General features: G+C 36.8%; 1 protein-coding gene across 1 annotated transcript in view; it reads right to left on the bottom strand.

Moving 5' to 3' along the window:
* DNAH7 (dynein axonemal heavy chain 7) overlaps window positions 1-16,702 on the bottom strand; it is a 263,405-nt gene that overhangs the window by 168,971 nt on the left and 77,732 nt on the right. The window contains exons 19-21 of the mRNA XM_065927706.1: window positions 14,840-15,026; window positions 4,979-5,172; window positions 2,436-2,634 (exon numbers count right to left, since the gene is read on the bottom strand). Of these exons, the coding sequence (XP_065783778.1) occupies window positions 2,436-2,634; window positions 4,979-5,172; window positions 14,840-15,026 (580 nt within the window). The remainder of the gene's footprint in view (window positions 1-2,435; window positions 2,635-4,978; window positions 5,173-14,839; window positions 15,027-16,702) is intronic.

Raw genomic sequence — 16,702 nt, 5'->3', positions numbered from 1 at the left:
AACTCCTAAACGGATTAACTTGTACTGCTCTACTTCTTACATTTTAGCCAATTATGAATATTCAAATCATGTGAGTAGACTATTTAGTTTTTTCATACACCTGTGAGCAAAAAAAATATTATATATCATTTTATTTTGCTGATATATAATCTATTTGTATGAACCACATTATATGAAATACTTCTTTGACCAGCCAAAGATGTCCTAGATACTTTTGGACTGAAAAACAAAAGCAATTTTATTACAAAATATAAGTTCAAGTAAATCCAAAATGAGATCCTTCAAATTCAGATAATTACTTACTTTGAACTTAATCAGATCCCCACTGAGCCACGTGCACATGTGTACATGCACATTAGGCAAACTACATAACTCCACTAAAGTTTTTCCTATTTCCAGATCTCGCTCCCCTTGATGCCAAAGGCTATGCTGACAGGGTGGATACTGACTTCATTCACAGAGAGCTGAGAGCTGTAAATTCAGGAAGTCTAAGTTATGTGCTTTGCTACATATATTTTCAGTGGATCCATAGATTCCCTTTTTCAATCAGTCTAATTTATTATATCAACCAAAAATAGTAAGGTTTAGGAGGTGATAGCCATGTCAATGTTTGAATTTCTGAAAAGGTTGTCAAAATTACATTTTTATGAGAAATATATAAGGATAGGTGAACCTTTCTGGACTTCTATAGTTTAGCTAGGATATTTACAGAGCTGAATTGAAATGAAGGGCAATGCTGACTATTGATAATAAAGAAAATGTATTAATAAAAGGCTAGAAGTAGCCACAGAAAAGGCAGGTGGAAAGGGAGAGATGGAGAAACACTGGAAAGACTAAAAGGAACAGTAGAGAAATGCCAAGGATGAAATATATATGTGTTCTAGAAGGATTCTGTGGAGAGAACGAGAAAGAAGCATATAATCTAATTCACAGATCTCTATATAGTTGGAAGAGGACAAACATGATTACAGAAAGTTCTGATATCATATATAAGATATATTACAAAACTATGCATACCATATATAAAGAATTACATATATTTTGGTGGTAGCAATCTACATTAAACCCATGATAACACAATGAGATAAGAGGCAAAGGTGCCAAGAACATATTTTATCATTTACAAATGACACAAAATTCACTTACTTTAGGCAGACATGCCTTTCAAGCATGCAAGTAACACACAGCCCAACACAGTAACACATGTCTCCTATCTGTAGTATTTTATGTTGCATTTACTTGCATTTTCCCACCAACTTACACATGAACATTTGGAAAAGATATTTCCTACACCCAACTTAATGGTCTGAAATGGCAGCCAAAATATTTTATCTGAATACATTGCAAAATTAAAAGATTAGTTGAAATAATATTAAATATATCTAGAATAATGAGTTATCACTGCACACATCAATTAATAAACCATATAATCAACTTAAGTAGTGGTCAAAGTAGAATTCATTTAATTGTTAATAGATACATAAATGAAAACACTGTTTGTCAATACTTAGCAAGACCTACTGAAGCTCATTCTGTTTTGTCCAGTCATCCTATATATATAAGGTATCATGAGAAAATAAATAATTCAAAGAAGCCATTTCTATCATAAGGATGTTCATTATAATTTAGTCCATAATAGGAAGAAATGGGAAACTGTCCAAAAGATTTTACATCTATTGAAAAAATAAAATTCAAGCAGATACTAAAATTATATTTGAGAGAAAGGGGCATTAAGGTACATGATGTACATTAAATACCTGGATTCCAGTGACTTTTTCAATAATGTATGATAGAATTTGAAAACTTAGTGAAAACTGTGTTGATTAGGACCTGATGCCATGTTTCCTTCTAGTTCTTGCTCTCAAGCTTCCCTGATGAATCATGATTTTTATTCTTGGTAAGGAACTTGAATGATAAGTTCACACTATGGTAAAAAATGAATTTAACTGCTCAACTAATATCTATTTGTCTCCATGACTTAAAATTCTCTAGTAACAAAAAAATATTACAAATGATTGAGATGATAATGTGCTAATGTGAGATGTGAAGTAACTGTTAAAGATTTTCTAACATTTTGGTAGATATGTTACATATGCACAGAACAAAAGGAAGCAGCATAGAGACTGATTTGAAACCACAGAGAGGTGCTTCCTAGACAAGACTACAGATAGACCACGTAGATCAAAGCATATCTAACACCAAAAGCACAAGAAACGAGACAGACTCCAGACTAAACCCCAAGTGTTTTATAATATGCATTGCTTTTCAAGTGAGTCATTACAAAAACAGTACCACAGACCATTTCTTTGCCTTCAATCTATTATAACTGAATTGATAATTTATGACTCAGTTTGTCTAAATAACAGTGCATTTATCAGTAATACATTAACATTCTATCATCTTTACTAGAAATAATAATAAATATAGCCAGCTACCTTGTGGATGGATTTAATCATAACTCTCTCTAACTCAAGCAACCACTTCTCCACTTGACCTCTGGCTTTGGCTGTTGAAATGGTGTCTATGAGTTCCACCACCTCTCCCTCACTACTCTTCATGTGAGTAATGTCCAAACTTTCTGTAAATTCCACCTTTGCAATTCCTTCAAAACATTTCTTCAAGTGAGGCTGCACTCTGTCAGGAAAAAAGAATGTTTAAAAGAATTAACCAAATATAAGAATTCCCCAAATATCAACGTTCTGTGTATTCCAAACTTTATTCAAAATTCATAAATGTGCATTATGTGTGAGGCCCCTGTTAGATGCTGCAGATGAAGTGTTGAAGGGGAAAAAAAAACATACAAATGGAATATACATACATGAGTCAACTGGGAGGTCATCATTAATTGAATAATCACAAAAGACCTATAAAATTACAACTATTATAAGAGCTACATGAGGGTTTGTTTCCAGCACAAAGAATTGAAAGACATTAAAAGTAATATAAGGACCAAATCAACCTTGACCAACAGATAAAACACTCATCTGAAGAATCTTCAAATGCACCGAAGTATATTGATATTTCAACTGGGATCTTCAGAGACTACTTGCAAATTACACAACAGGATTAGAACGTCAAATAAATCAACCACTTGGAAGGTGCCCAACTTTGGTCTACACACTGTAATATAGATGGAACTGACTAAATTCCTCATTTCTGGCATGTTTTAGATTACTTATCTCTAAGCACAAGACACAAAACTAAGGATTGTAACAAATATCTAATCACTGTCTGATATATACCAGACACCCTTCTAAGGAATCAAGAATCAGCTGTAGGGAGAAAAAGGTAAAAAACCTCAGCCATTTATGGAGCTTATGTTCTGCTGGAGGAAATCAAACAGTAAGCAATAAGCACATTACAGAGTAAGCCAGGTGACAAAAAAAGCGTGCTGAAAAAAAAAAAAGGCAGAGAAGATAATCAGGAAAGGAGATTAGGGGGTGCTGGAAGGGGCTGCAATCCAGTGACCAGGGAAGGCCCTCCTGAGCGGCGGGTGTTTGAGCCGGCTTTGCAGAGCACATCATGAGAAATGCCAGACTGGATGAAACATGAGCTGGAATCAAGAATGCTGGGAGAAATATCAATAACCTCAGATATGCAGATGATATCATTCTAATGGCAAAAAGTGAAGAGGAACTAAAGAGCCTCTTGATGAAGGTGGAGGCGAGAACGAAAAAGCTAGCTTAAAAGTCAACATTCAGAAAACTAAGATCATGACATCCAATCCCATCACTTCATGGCAAATAGATGGGGAAGAAAATGGAAAGAGAGGCAGATTTTATTTTCTTGGTCTCCAAAATAACAGCAGATGATGACTGAGCCATGAAAGTAAAAGATGCTTGCTCCTTGGAAGAAAAGCTATGACAAACCTAGACAGTGTATTTAAAAGCAGAGACATCATTTTGCCAACACAGGTCTGTATAGTCAAAGCTATGGTTTTTCCAGTAGTCATGTACAGATGTGAGAGCTGGACCATAAAGAAGGCTGAGCACTGAAGAATTGATGCTTTCAAACTGTGGTACTGGAGAAGACTCTTGAGAGTCCCTTGGACAGCAAGGAGATCCAACCAGTCAAGCCTAAAGGAAATCAATCCAGAATATTCATTGGAAGGATTGTGGCTGAAGCTCCAAACCTTTGGTCACCTGATGCAAATAGCCAACTCATTTGAAAAGACCCTGATGCTGGGAAAGATTGAAGGCAGGAGGAGAAGGGGATGACAGAGGATAAGACTGTTGGATGGCATCACTGACTCAATGGGCATGTGTTGGAGCAAGCTCTGGAAGATAGTGAAGGACAGGGAAGCCTGGCGTGCTGCAGTCCACAGGGTCACAAAGAGTTGGACATGACTTAGAGACTGAATAACAACAAAAGAAGTCTTGTGAATATTTGGGTGAGGAAGATCCTAGGCCAAGAGAACAATATGCTGAGGGAGGAGGCTGACTCTTCTATAGGAGAATTGCAAGGACTGTAGCAGAATAAACAAGAAGAAAACTAGTGGGGGATGAATAGGAAGGATCATGGTGTAGTATCTGGTGAGAGACTGCAAGGCACTGAGAGGCACTGACTTTTATTCTGCATGGGATGCAAAACAGTGATGTGTTCTGAAAAATCTGTAAGAAATTACGTGATAAAAAGAGCAACCCACCCCACATTTAGAAAAATATCATTCAATGGTATTTCTTATGTTGATTTACAACAGTCTTAAGTTATTACATAAACATAATTATATATAACTGGAGAAGGAAATGGCAACCCACTCCAGTATTCTTGCCTGGAGAATCCCATGGACAGAGGAGCCTGGAGGGTTACAGTCCATAGGGTCGCAAAGAGTCGGACACAACGGAGCGACTATGACACAACAACAACAATCATATACAAGTTCTGCATCATTCTGAAAATAAAATTTAAGCAGATCAACTTAGCCATGTATGATGTATGCATCATGATATATATAGTAATATTGATATATCTTACTTACCTAGTGGGATCTTTAGTCTCAGATAGGATCTCAAGAAGTTCATCATTAGACAAGAAAAAGAATCTGGGGAAGAAGAGACGTTTCTTTTCCAAATATTCATTAAGTCCTTTAAGAATGAGTTCCAAAAGCTCATTAGATTTTTTCAGCCTCTCCAGCATCCTGTCAATAGTTACAACTGACAGAACATGTTTATCCTAAAAGTAAAAGAAAATTTACAACTCAGAAATAATAGATAATAGCTTCATATTATATTTGAGATTGCATGGTTTTAATATAACAAAGGTTACACAAATTTTAAAGTGAATACTTTTTTTTAAAGTGCTCTTGCATGGTCTAGATCTAACCAGCCTCTTTAATTACATAAAAGCCATGTTAACTGGATCCTCAGTGATGTTGGCCACAATTTCTCATTCTGAGTTGTGAGAGACAGACAATGAGAGAGAAGGGCAGGGGAAGAAAATATTATCTGAACTCACGAGAAGGACAGGAGGAAACAAATTAATATGCGATATGTTTGCCTTTTGTTCTTTAAGGGAAAGTACTCTAAAAATATGTCATTATTATTATTTTGAGTATTTTGAATATTGTTACCAAAAATAAAATAATACATATCTTGTTTTATAAGTGTAGTAAAAATAAGCATTTGGGAGTGGGGAAGAAGAAGCTTTCAATAAAGACCTTACATTGCAAAAAACTACCTTTGGACCTGCATTATAATACTCTGCTTGCTGAAAAACAAGTTCAAGGTGCATTCTTCCTGAACTCTCTGGGGATTAAACTTGTTCTACTTTCAAGGCATAGATTTCTGAACATTCTATCACTTGAAAGTGTCACTGTTTGCTTTAAAGTGACTCAAATACAATCAAGTACTTTATAAAGCTTTCTTTAATGCTATGGGATTCAAAATAAGAATTATAACCAAAAGTTGGTCTTAAGAACTGATATTTTAAGAAAGTAGTTTATTGATTTCTTAAAATACCCACACCAGTAACCACCAGTCTTATAGAAAATCTTTAGAAACATATATTTTAAAGCACAGTCTAGGTAGAGTCAAAATAAAATTCTTTTTATTTTTCCTTAACACACAATTGATATCATCCAGGTGTGGTCCTGGTTTTACAACCCCAAATCCAGTGTCCACCATTGACACCAATGACAAGAAAAGAAGAATTCTTTACTAAATAGGCTCAAAGGTGTGAGAAAAAGGTATCAAAACGTATTATAGATTTTCATCACCAGGCCAAATAAACCTTATGAGAATATACTGGTATATTTAGAAAATTTACATGAAATTAAATCAAGGGAATATTGTTAAAAGTTAAGTAGAATTTCAAGATTAACTAACTAATTTTTGGTACTTAGCCAAAGTGAGTTTGGTATTCACTGAAAGATCAACCAAAAATTTCAACTGTAAATTGTTTCATATAGAAATTTGATTCCACTGCAGGAAAATGTTTTTGTCAATAGACTTTCAATGTGACTGGAAAGAAAGATAATTCTCTGCTTTGTTTTAAAATATAACAATATAATGGGAATACAGCAATTTAATCAAAGAACAAAATAATTATCATTAAAACCTGTTTTTTCAGTAGAACAGGTTCATATGAAATATGCAACACATACAATTCACTTATCTTTAAAGTGGCGCAATTTTCTAAAGGCATTTTATTATATTTCCTAAGAGTTTTATACTTCAAATAAACATTTTAAAATGCACACAAAAGTCAGCATGACAGAGACTCAGGTCATAATTTAATGTGCAGTTCATTAAAAAAGAGTATGGAGTAGTACTCTTGTACTCTTAGATTAAAAAACTAAAATGATGTTCTTAGAGTGCCACCTTCTGGAGAAGTATGTTTTTCTTCGTTGGGAAGAAAAAAAGATGTTAATAAATGGGAAAAATTCCTTTCACAAATTAACAATGTTTTATTTTCAGCCAAAGAATATACCACAATTTGCTATTTTAGAGCTGAGATTTGAAAGTTTAAAAATTCAGTTATTTAAAACAACAGTTCATATTTCTTTCCCTAAATATTATAATTACAAAAGAAATACTTCTGGAAACACTTAGCATTTGAGCAACAAAAAAACTTTATTGAATTCCTGAGGTCAAACCTATTAATCTAGATCAGCTTAATGACTCTGAACCAAATATGCTAGTTCTGAATGAATATACGTGATAATCTACGTACCTTGGTATGCGGTCTTAAGAAAAAAATATAGACAAGTAATCATTATCCTGACTAGGAACTCTCTTTCCATGAGAAGGTAAACACAGTAGAAGCTGCATGAGATCAAGGAAAGCACAGCCTTGTTCCTAACCAACATCCTTCTGATTCCCTGTGTGACCCTGGACCAGTTAACCGGAGCCTCTGTCTCTTTATCCTTAAAATGGCGATAAAAGCCGTCTCTCAAAGCTGTTATGAGAATCAAATTAGACAAAATATTGGAAGCACCTAGTCTGCTGCCTAGAACACACATGCACTTGAAATCACCCTTTCCATTTCACCTTCTACAAATGTCTCTTGAAGAGAAACAAACAGACACCACCCTGGGGGAATGGGTGGAGTAAGTCACTTACATCATGCTATCGATTTAAAGGAGCTAAAACGGACATTTCATAAACTGCCTTCCTTCTGGTAAGATAATTATCACAGTAAAAGGAAGCTGGCTTTAAGTTCCACACTGGCACTGCCACAAAATTCGGGTACACAGTAAGCTTTCCATAAATATCTGTTGACTGACTGAGTGAATGAGGATGAGTTCAGTTCACAGAAACACAAAGAAACTCAAAGAAGTCTTTTTGTACCAACAAAAGAAAGTTTTGAAGTTTTCCTACTGTACCAACTCATTAGCTAATGCTCTCAAGATAGAACAGTAAGATATTAAAACAGGAAGCTACCAGAAATGTGAAACTAAATGCAACTCCTTTGACACTTTAATTACTTTTTATCTTCTGGAGAGGAAAAGAAATTATTAACTACCATATTTTTTTGGTTAAAGGATAATTTTACAAATTTTGGGTGTCTTCTTTTGCTTCCCAAGTATCACCACTCTCATCAGCTCAAATGACAAGTTACTGGCTAATTTACATTTCTAAACGAAATGCCGATGGTATCAGGGCCCGAAACTTTAATTGGGGGTATATAGAGGGCATTCTAATTACTGCTGCCATGAGAAGCTGCATTGAAAGTACACTTAATGGAATTAAGCTCAAGCCAGTTCACTAAACTTCCAGAAGCATAAACTTCCTAATCAGAAACCCCTGGACAACAGAAAACTGGTCAGATCTTCACTAAACCTATTAAGTATTAGAAAGGAAATGTGGATTCACCAAGTAGACCTTTATGCTCCCTTACAACTTTCAGATCCTTCGACCTCACCAAAAATAGAAATCCTTTCAAGATGCAGGATGTTTCTAGGATTACTCCTGCTCTTAGGACTCAGGAGTTATCTAACACTGAATTTTTACAGAAGGTTTTTCAGAATGAACTCAGAATTCTTAGAACTAGCAATAATTCAAGGATCAAACTCAATTTAATTATTCATTCACTCTGGACACATATTTTTGGAGAGCCTGCTACATGCCCGACACTGTTTCCAGTGCTTCAGCCACAACTGTGAACAAAGCGAAGACCCCAGCCTCCAAGAGGAGACAGGTGATAAATAACAAAATAATTCATACATCATGTAGTCAGTTAGAAGGTGATGAATGCTGCAAACAAGAAAAGGGGGCATCAGGATGGCCAGGAAGGGCAGAGGCAGGTTTCAATTTAAACATGGAGCTCAGTGTGAGCCTCTTTATAAAGGGAATAGTTGAGAAAAGACTCCAGGAAGCAAAGACACTGATCAGCTCTGCAGATATTTGGAAGAACAAGGTTCAGTAGGTGCAAAGGTTCTAGGGCGGAGTTTGTTTGGCATGTGTGATTCAAAAAAAGGCAGCTTAGCGTGGCTAGAATAGAGTAAATAAGGTGGAAAGTTAGAAGGACAGAGAGGTGAAAGTGTAAAGTGAGTAAATCAAGAAGTTCCTGCTCAATGAAGCTACCGCTATGTCCCATACAGAAGCATTTCTCCCCTGGATACTAAGATATTTCAACTAGCAACACCAAAAGTTGGGAAGCAGAACTGTTGTGAGTTGTTTATTGGGTGAACTAGTATGAAAAGTCAACATCATCTTCACTCCTTAATTCCCAGACCCATGAACTGTGCCTGTGGGAGAAGCTATTTGGAGAATACGGACTATGTATCCTCTAGAACTGCATGCCAAACTCAAACTATTTTCTTCCTGCTCATATAGCAACTGAGTCTTCAACATGAGACATTCCACTTTTTATAAGGTCAGTCTTCACATTAGTATCTGTAAATCTTAGAGTATCAGTCAATTGCCTCATTTCCTTTGTAACGTGAATTCCATAGCAGAAGCAGTACTGCATGCAAACTGTGGCAATAAGTCATTCAGTAAGTCAATGAATGACAGTGTTGGTCTGAGGCAAACAAACCACTGATCCCTTCTATTCTGAAACAGGTGCACTGTATTTAATTCCTTCTAAATGACTGCCTGGTCCCTTCAGGTGTGATAGCGTGTAAGAGGCATTTTGTTCGTTTCTGATGTTGACGGCTTGGACGCTCCGCAGTGTTGGGTAAGGGACAGCCCATGATGACAAATCCTTCCATAATTTCCATCTCTGCCATTATGACTTCTTTGCTTGTAGCCTGGGTGACCACATATTCCCAGTTTGATGAGGAGAGTTCTGGCTTATGTTTGCTTTCCTGGCTTATTTATTAATTGGTCTAATTTTCAGAAGTTCTGCAGTTTGGGCAATATATTATATGATTTTTCCATTTCACAGCTCACTGTGCGTACAACTGGCATATGCTAGTTGACATTCACAAATAGATCAACTGGTCAACTATACTAAGTGCCTCCTTTGGCAGCACTACCTTTAATTAAACATTTACATGGAGCACAAATATACTTATATTCTAGTCTATTCTGTGATTCCTGATAGATCTCCTTATTACCAATCTTTCAATCTTGTTTCTTCTAAGTCCTTGATCATATAGCCAAACTGTTTACTACTGACTATGATCAATGTAGATCCACACTTCTGACCATCTCTATAGGCAAGGTCAAAAAAAAAACCAAACAACTAATATTAGTTGATGCTGTACCCTCTAAAAAGGATTCCTACTACACTTTGAGTCAATCCCCTAAGGTGGGGAGGGTGTTGTAATTTTTGCTTCTGAATAATGCAAGCATATTTTGCAGAAATCTGTAAACCAGTCTTTGTTTAAATCTTATTGAGGCAGGTTTTGGCAGAAATAAGTAAAGAGAATGACTCACATCTCCGTGAGGAGCTCATTGAAACATGAATGTCTGGTAAGTGCAGTCACATCAATCCATTAGACTGCATCTAACTTTGGTTCTCCCCAGACAAACGCTATTACAATACAATACCTTCCACATTCCTTAGAATTCTGAAAAGGCTTCTGGCAAGGGAAGCTCTCAGTGTGAGAGTCAGGGCAACCAGAGTTGATCAAATTTCCTCAAATATCCCCAATTCTCAGTTCTCACCATCCCACTCTTTCCCAATAAGGAAATGATCATTCACAGAACAGATCTGGCAAGGCTGTGAATTAAATTATATTGTAATGTGGCAACCTGCTGGATCAGACTGTCATTTTTGGCTATGTCAGAATTGTAGCTATGAGAATTAAGAGGCTCTCTGAGGGCAATCATAGAAGCATTTTAATCCTCTGACCATATCTTAAGCCAGGAATTTAAGCCTTTAATTAGACCATTTCTTTAGTTTTCCAAGGGTTTTAGAAAAAATTCAGCCCATCTCACATCTCTTGTATTTCAAATTTGTTCTGTATCGACCTGTTCCAGCAGCCACTTGGTCCACCAAAGCATTGCCTGTAAAACAGACTCTTCACTTCACAAGACCAGTAGCATAATTTGAGTAAGTGAATTTTGCACTGCCTGCTAGGTACCACCAGTGTTCCATTTTCAGATGCTAACTAGATTTTAACCACCCTAGAGCCCAAGTGGGTCAGGTAGACAATCCTAGATCTCGACTTTGAGGCTGTGATACCTGTATTCATAATTCAGTGCATGATCTTTCTAGGTAATTAAGCAAAAAAGAAATTCAACATAGGGAATTAAGTGATTAAAAAATCACTAGAAGGTCTAGGGGAGCACACGTCAGTCTGGTTTTCCAGAAAAACTCCGAGAACCCTGCGGAACTGATCTTCCGGAAGGGTTGTTATCTCTGCCCCAGGAAGAACAGAAGGACACCGCCAGGGGAACGACTGCATTCAAAAACACACCGCAGTGACTGCGGTTCTAGAATCAGAGGGGGGGTTGGGAAGACACCATCATCATCACCTTTAAGTACCCATCAAACTGGCGACCAGACACTGAAGAAAAGAAAAGTTACATTTTTTGACAGCAGAAATAGCTGAAACGGCAAGAAGATGGCTGCTGCATGCCTTCCAAATCCCGATGAGTGTACCTCACCGTCAAAGTCAAATTCATTGCCAGAAACTTAAGGGGTCTGGAAGACATAATTTTTAGCTTTCCAGCTCCCTAGAAACTGGAGAGATACTTGGTGCCAAGTGATATTTATGGCAGTAAAAGGAAAAAGAAAAAGAATGACTCTTATGCTTTTGGCCTGAAAAACAAGAAGAGTAGTTTTCATATTTATTGAGATGGGGTTAGACTATAAAAGGAAAAAGTTTGGGGAGAAATTCAAGAGTGCCTTTTTCTGCCTTGTATGAAAGGGGCCACAAAAAGTCAGACACAACTAAGAGACTGAACTGAACTCAGGAAATAAAAAAGATTCATGTGGATCAAAAGTCAAATTTGGATAAATGCAAAAGATCATCCACTTCTTCCAACTCCAAATGATAGGCAATTCATTGTTCCCATATTAGTTCCCACATTCTCTCTTCTCAGAGAGCCCCTAGAAAACTTTTCAAGTGGATGTAAAGACAGAAGGCTAATGTCTTCATCCAGAAGTCTGTGCTATCACCAGTCTGCTGTCCTGCTCCAGTGCTATCAGAACAAAAAAAGGCTCTGGGAGAAGGTGGTGTGGTGGGATGACCAGAGAGGCAACGGCCATGTGCTCAAGGTTACTAAGAGGTAGAGAAGACAGATCCCAGGTGCTGCAGACCCCAGGTGAAATTAAGGGCTACAAATCTGTGAAATACTGCTGTAGCATGGGGTGAAAGATACATATAAGAAGAAGGTGGCAAAAGCCATCATTGGTCCATCAGTGTGAAGACGAAGCCAAGGAAGACAAAACCTAGGGGAGATGCTCAAGGTAGAGTCTCTTGGCAACCAGAACTTGTCCGGGTCTTCACCTGTGCACAACCAGTTAATCTGTGGACTTCACCTGTCCATTGTTGGTCAAAAAGCTAGACTAGTTGTGATGACCAAGAGTAAAGGCCCAGTGCGTGGGCATCAGAGACAGGAGGTCATCCTGATGACCAAGAGTAAAGGCCCAGTGCGTGGGCATCAGAGACAGGAGGTCATCCAAATTATGACCACCAACAAAAAGAGGAGATAATCTGGCTGGATCCGTTACATCAGTGAACTTTTCTTTCTCCCTTTCTTTATTTCCCTTCCGCTTTCTGCTTTCCGCCCCTCCCCTTACCTCATCCCGACCTCCTCCCTGTCCCAATACCCGCTGATCAGCACCGGAATGAGAAAGGCAGAGCAGGAGAGCACAGTCCCCACCCACACACTCCAGAGAAGCCTCAGGTGGGCCTGACCGTGTGGAAGAGAAGAGCTCTAAATATAACATGAGACCGAGGTTCTCAAGTAGTTACAGCTCAGTCTTCATAGGCAAAATTATCCTAACCGAAAGTGGCTGGAAAATTCTGGAATTATACTGAACTTTCAGTAGGTCTTTCCCAGTGAGAAACAGCCTTTGACCAAGCGCAGTTGGGAGAAGATACCAAAACATAAAATTATTTCATGTTTATGCCTTAAGGAATCAAAACAACCTCAATCAAGCCATTTATATTAACAATATCATTTACATTCTGTTTTTAACCTCTGAGCCTTTTCTCTTGGCATAGTTCTAAAAAACATTTAGAAACCCCTAAGGCCGAAAGTGATGACTTTTTGTACCAAGCACTTAATCCAGTGACCTCTGGATGGTACAGATCATCCTCATTAGCCTTCCTAAGAGAATATGGACTTAGGTTTATTTGTAAGGTTTTGGAGAGTATAGACAAAAGCTGTCCTGATGCTAACATACTGAAAAAAAGAAAATGTAAAGCCAGTTGAGGAAGATAATCAAATCTTATAGCAAAAGTAAATGAAGTGTCATCCAAAGAAAACTGCTTATTTGGGAATGAGAGTAAGTGATGCTTTTTTGTTAATATGTTTTTAATTCAGCAGTTTTATAAAATTAAAAGTCTGTCTCCATTATTACTAGTCTCAGTATAGCTGCTCTTTCAAGGCATTGAACTATTAAATTTTCTTAGCAATATGAATTTTGAAGAGCATTTTGATGAAATGCCTGATTCAGATTCTCTGGTGGCTCAGCCGGTAAAGCATCTGCCGCAATGCGGGAGACCTGGGTTCGATCCCTGGGTCGGGAAGATCTCCTGGAGAAGGAAATGGTAACCCACTCCAGTAGTCTTGCCTGGAAAATACCATGGACAGAGGAGACTGGTAGGCTACAGTCCATGGGGTCGCAAAAAGTCTGACATGACTGAGTTCTCTTGACCAAATGCCAAAAAAAAATTTTTTTTAACTTTTAAAATTATATTAACTAGGAGAATATAAGCATTTGCTTTATTCTTTTGGGGGAGGCAACAAAAATGGGGGGCAACATCATCCTCTTCCAAACAAAAACATATACATGTTACAAGGATTTTTCCATGTTGTAAGGAAATAATATATAAAAGGAGAAGCTAAATTTACAAAGCAAATTAACTAGAAATGAATTTTTAAAAAAAAAGAAAAATGTGACTCATCAGTAGGTTCTTTAAATATGGAATTCCAATGGGATTAATTCCATAAAAGTTTGGTTTATACAATGTTTTATTCCAAGTATTATTACATAAAATGAAGTAAACTTATTAAATAAACAGACCCATGTCCATCTTATAGGATATTTTCCTATCAAATGATATAGTTGTCACCGATACAATATTATCAACATTTAGGATGATAGTCACAATTTTAAATGTTCAAATAGTAAAAATAAGCATATTTCCATTTTAGGATAGAAAAAAATTTAAGATAAACCTCTCCCTATTTTACAATAAACTTGTATCAATATCTGATCAAAACACCAATAGAGAAGTTCACATTCATATAATGATATAATAACTAATATTTCTCCTATTTTAATCTTAACATCCACTAACACACAAACTATGCCTTGCAGGCATGTCTTCTGAACTGAACATAAACCATACTGTCTTGAGTGTTACTGGTTTTTATTAAATTCCTTCAAATTATAAGTTCTTCACTGTATCTGTGCATTGCTTGATTGATAGACTGCATTTTATTTACATTTATTGGGCTCTTTAGACATATATATATCTTTGCAGCTCTTTTTTTTTTTTAGGTCCCTACAGAGAAACGTCTTGATTGAGTGGTTGGCATGCTGCTTTTTTTTCCCACCGCAGAGCACTTCAGAGGTGGTGCAGCCATAATATGCGAGGCAGAGAACAGACAGGACATCCCATGCTGGGTACGCGTTGCTGTCTTTCTACCAGAGCATCTAATGTGGGATATTAGATATGTGGGGGAAAGACAATGGCTTACTTGGATTGCTTTGGAAAAAAAAAAAAAGTTACTTCAACAAAATAATCATGTTCTCACAGATTTTTACCTACCTGTAGGACACTTTTCATTATGTCTCTCCACGTTTTGTCCACAGTTGTGAACCGCCTCCCTTCCTCAGGCATCTGAGACATAATGTCTGGAGAGCTGAAAATGGGCTCCAGATACAGCCACGTGGCTTGGACCTTGAGCCACTCGTCCAGGATCTCCTGGAGCAGCAGCAGCTTGCCCTCCCAGTCCCTGTGGGGCAGACACGGTGCTTGTCAACAGAGTCAGGAGACACCTCCCATGGTACAGCTCACAACCAGACTGCTAACAGAGCATGCAATGTCGTTTTGCCAGTTTCCATTCATCTACCGACAACCAAAGATAAATCACTAGCATCAACACTTATGCTAATACAGATGCACCTCTCTACAAACAGGTTGGTTTCTATACATGTCATCTCAATAAATCCTTTCTGCAATCCAATTCCATGCCAAAGAGTATGAGTTGAGAATGAGATTTTGGAGATAGTAATGGTATTCTCAATCAAAGGCACTCTGAACTTCTTCTTAGGAAAGGCGATTACATCCAAGATTCATTTAACATTTTGTTTTTTCAATTTTTTTTAATTTGGACCCATAATGGCTATCTTTCCAAGAGAAAACATTCCAATTGATCAGATATAACAGGCATTTAAAGAAAAACCTACACAATCATAAGTATATTCTGTTCTGTTCAGTTGCTAAGTCATGTCTGACTCTTTGTGACTCCATATATTAGTGTGGCATTTTTTAATTAAAATGAATTATTGGTTCATTTATATAAATACAAAGAGAAAAAATGACTAAATTTCCTTAAGAATAAATATTATAATTACAGCATAAATTAACAATTTTACAATCACACTTCTAAGGTCTTTGTGTGTATTTGCTCTATCCTCACAACAACCTTCAGAGGCAGGGTCCAGAATGTAATATTTATTTACGAGTAGGGATGTTAAGGTATATAGAGGTAAGCATCAAGCTAATGAACAAAAGAGCCAGATTTGAACCTAGACAGTTATAATCACTATGCTATGAGATAACATAGCCATAAAGAAGAATAATTGGTTAAAGGCAACAAAATTTAGATATGGGATGGCTTTATGTGTAGATTAATATGTTACTCATCATTTATAAGTGGTGATCTATAATTTTAGATTGTAAACACCAAGAAATGTATGTAGGAGTTCAAAAAGTCACCATGCATTTTAAAATGTCTTTTAAAAATGCCTTTCCTTTCCATGTTCATCAACAAATTTGTCTTTCACACAAGGAAATGAATGCCTCTGCTTCCTTCTGGTGCTCTTCCCCCTCTCTCTATCTAATCCCTGCTAATGCAGAAAATTTCTCACTAGCTAATGAGCTCATGCATAATTCTTAAAAATAGAAACTAGATGTGCCACTTTCAGAGAAGTTCAAAAATTACTCTTGATGAGCACACTGGAGCAAGCTGGGCAGGAGGCAGAGCAATCAGAGACTGAGCCAACACTAATAGCTGGGCAAGCTCAGGATTACGATAATGTACTCATAACCAAAGGCTGATATCTCCAAGCAGATGTAAATTCCCTTGCCATGTAAATTCACAATGAAGATGGCAGTCTGATTTGAATTTACTCTTTTTTAAGGTAAAATATAAACTGCTTAATACAGATTACAAAAACTGAAAAAAATTGACAAGATAAGGGTCATCTACAACAAACTAATTAGTCTATTTGGAAAAATACATAATATCTTCAATTTACTGTTTATATGTTCTATAAACTATGTTTATAGGCACAAGATTATTTTTGAGCATCTAATATATAAGATCGGACTGTGGGCAATGAAAAAGAATATCTGGACACTGTCTACTACCTTTGCTCTGGATATAGATGATAGCAAAAGTATCAA

Source organism: Muntiacus reevesi, chromosome 3, assembly GCF_963930625.1.
Source record: "Muntiacus reevesi chromosome 3, mMunRee1.1, whole genome shotgun sequence".
Taxonomy (NCBI): Eukaryota; Metazoa; Chordata; class Mammalia; order Artiodactyla; family Cervidae; genus Muntiacus; species Muntiacus reevesi.
Note: the sequence above shows the minus strand (reverse complement) of the source record. Positions and strands in the feature narration are given on the sequence as shown.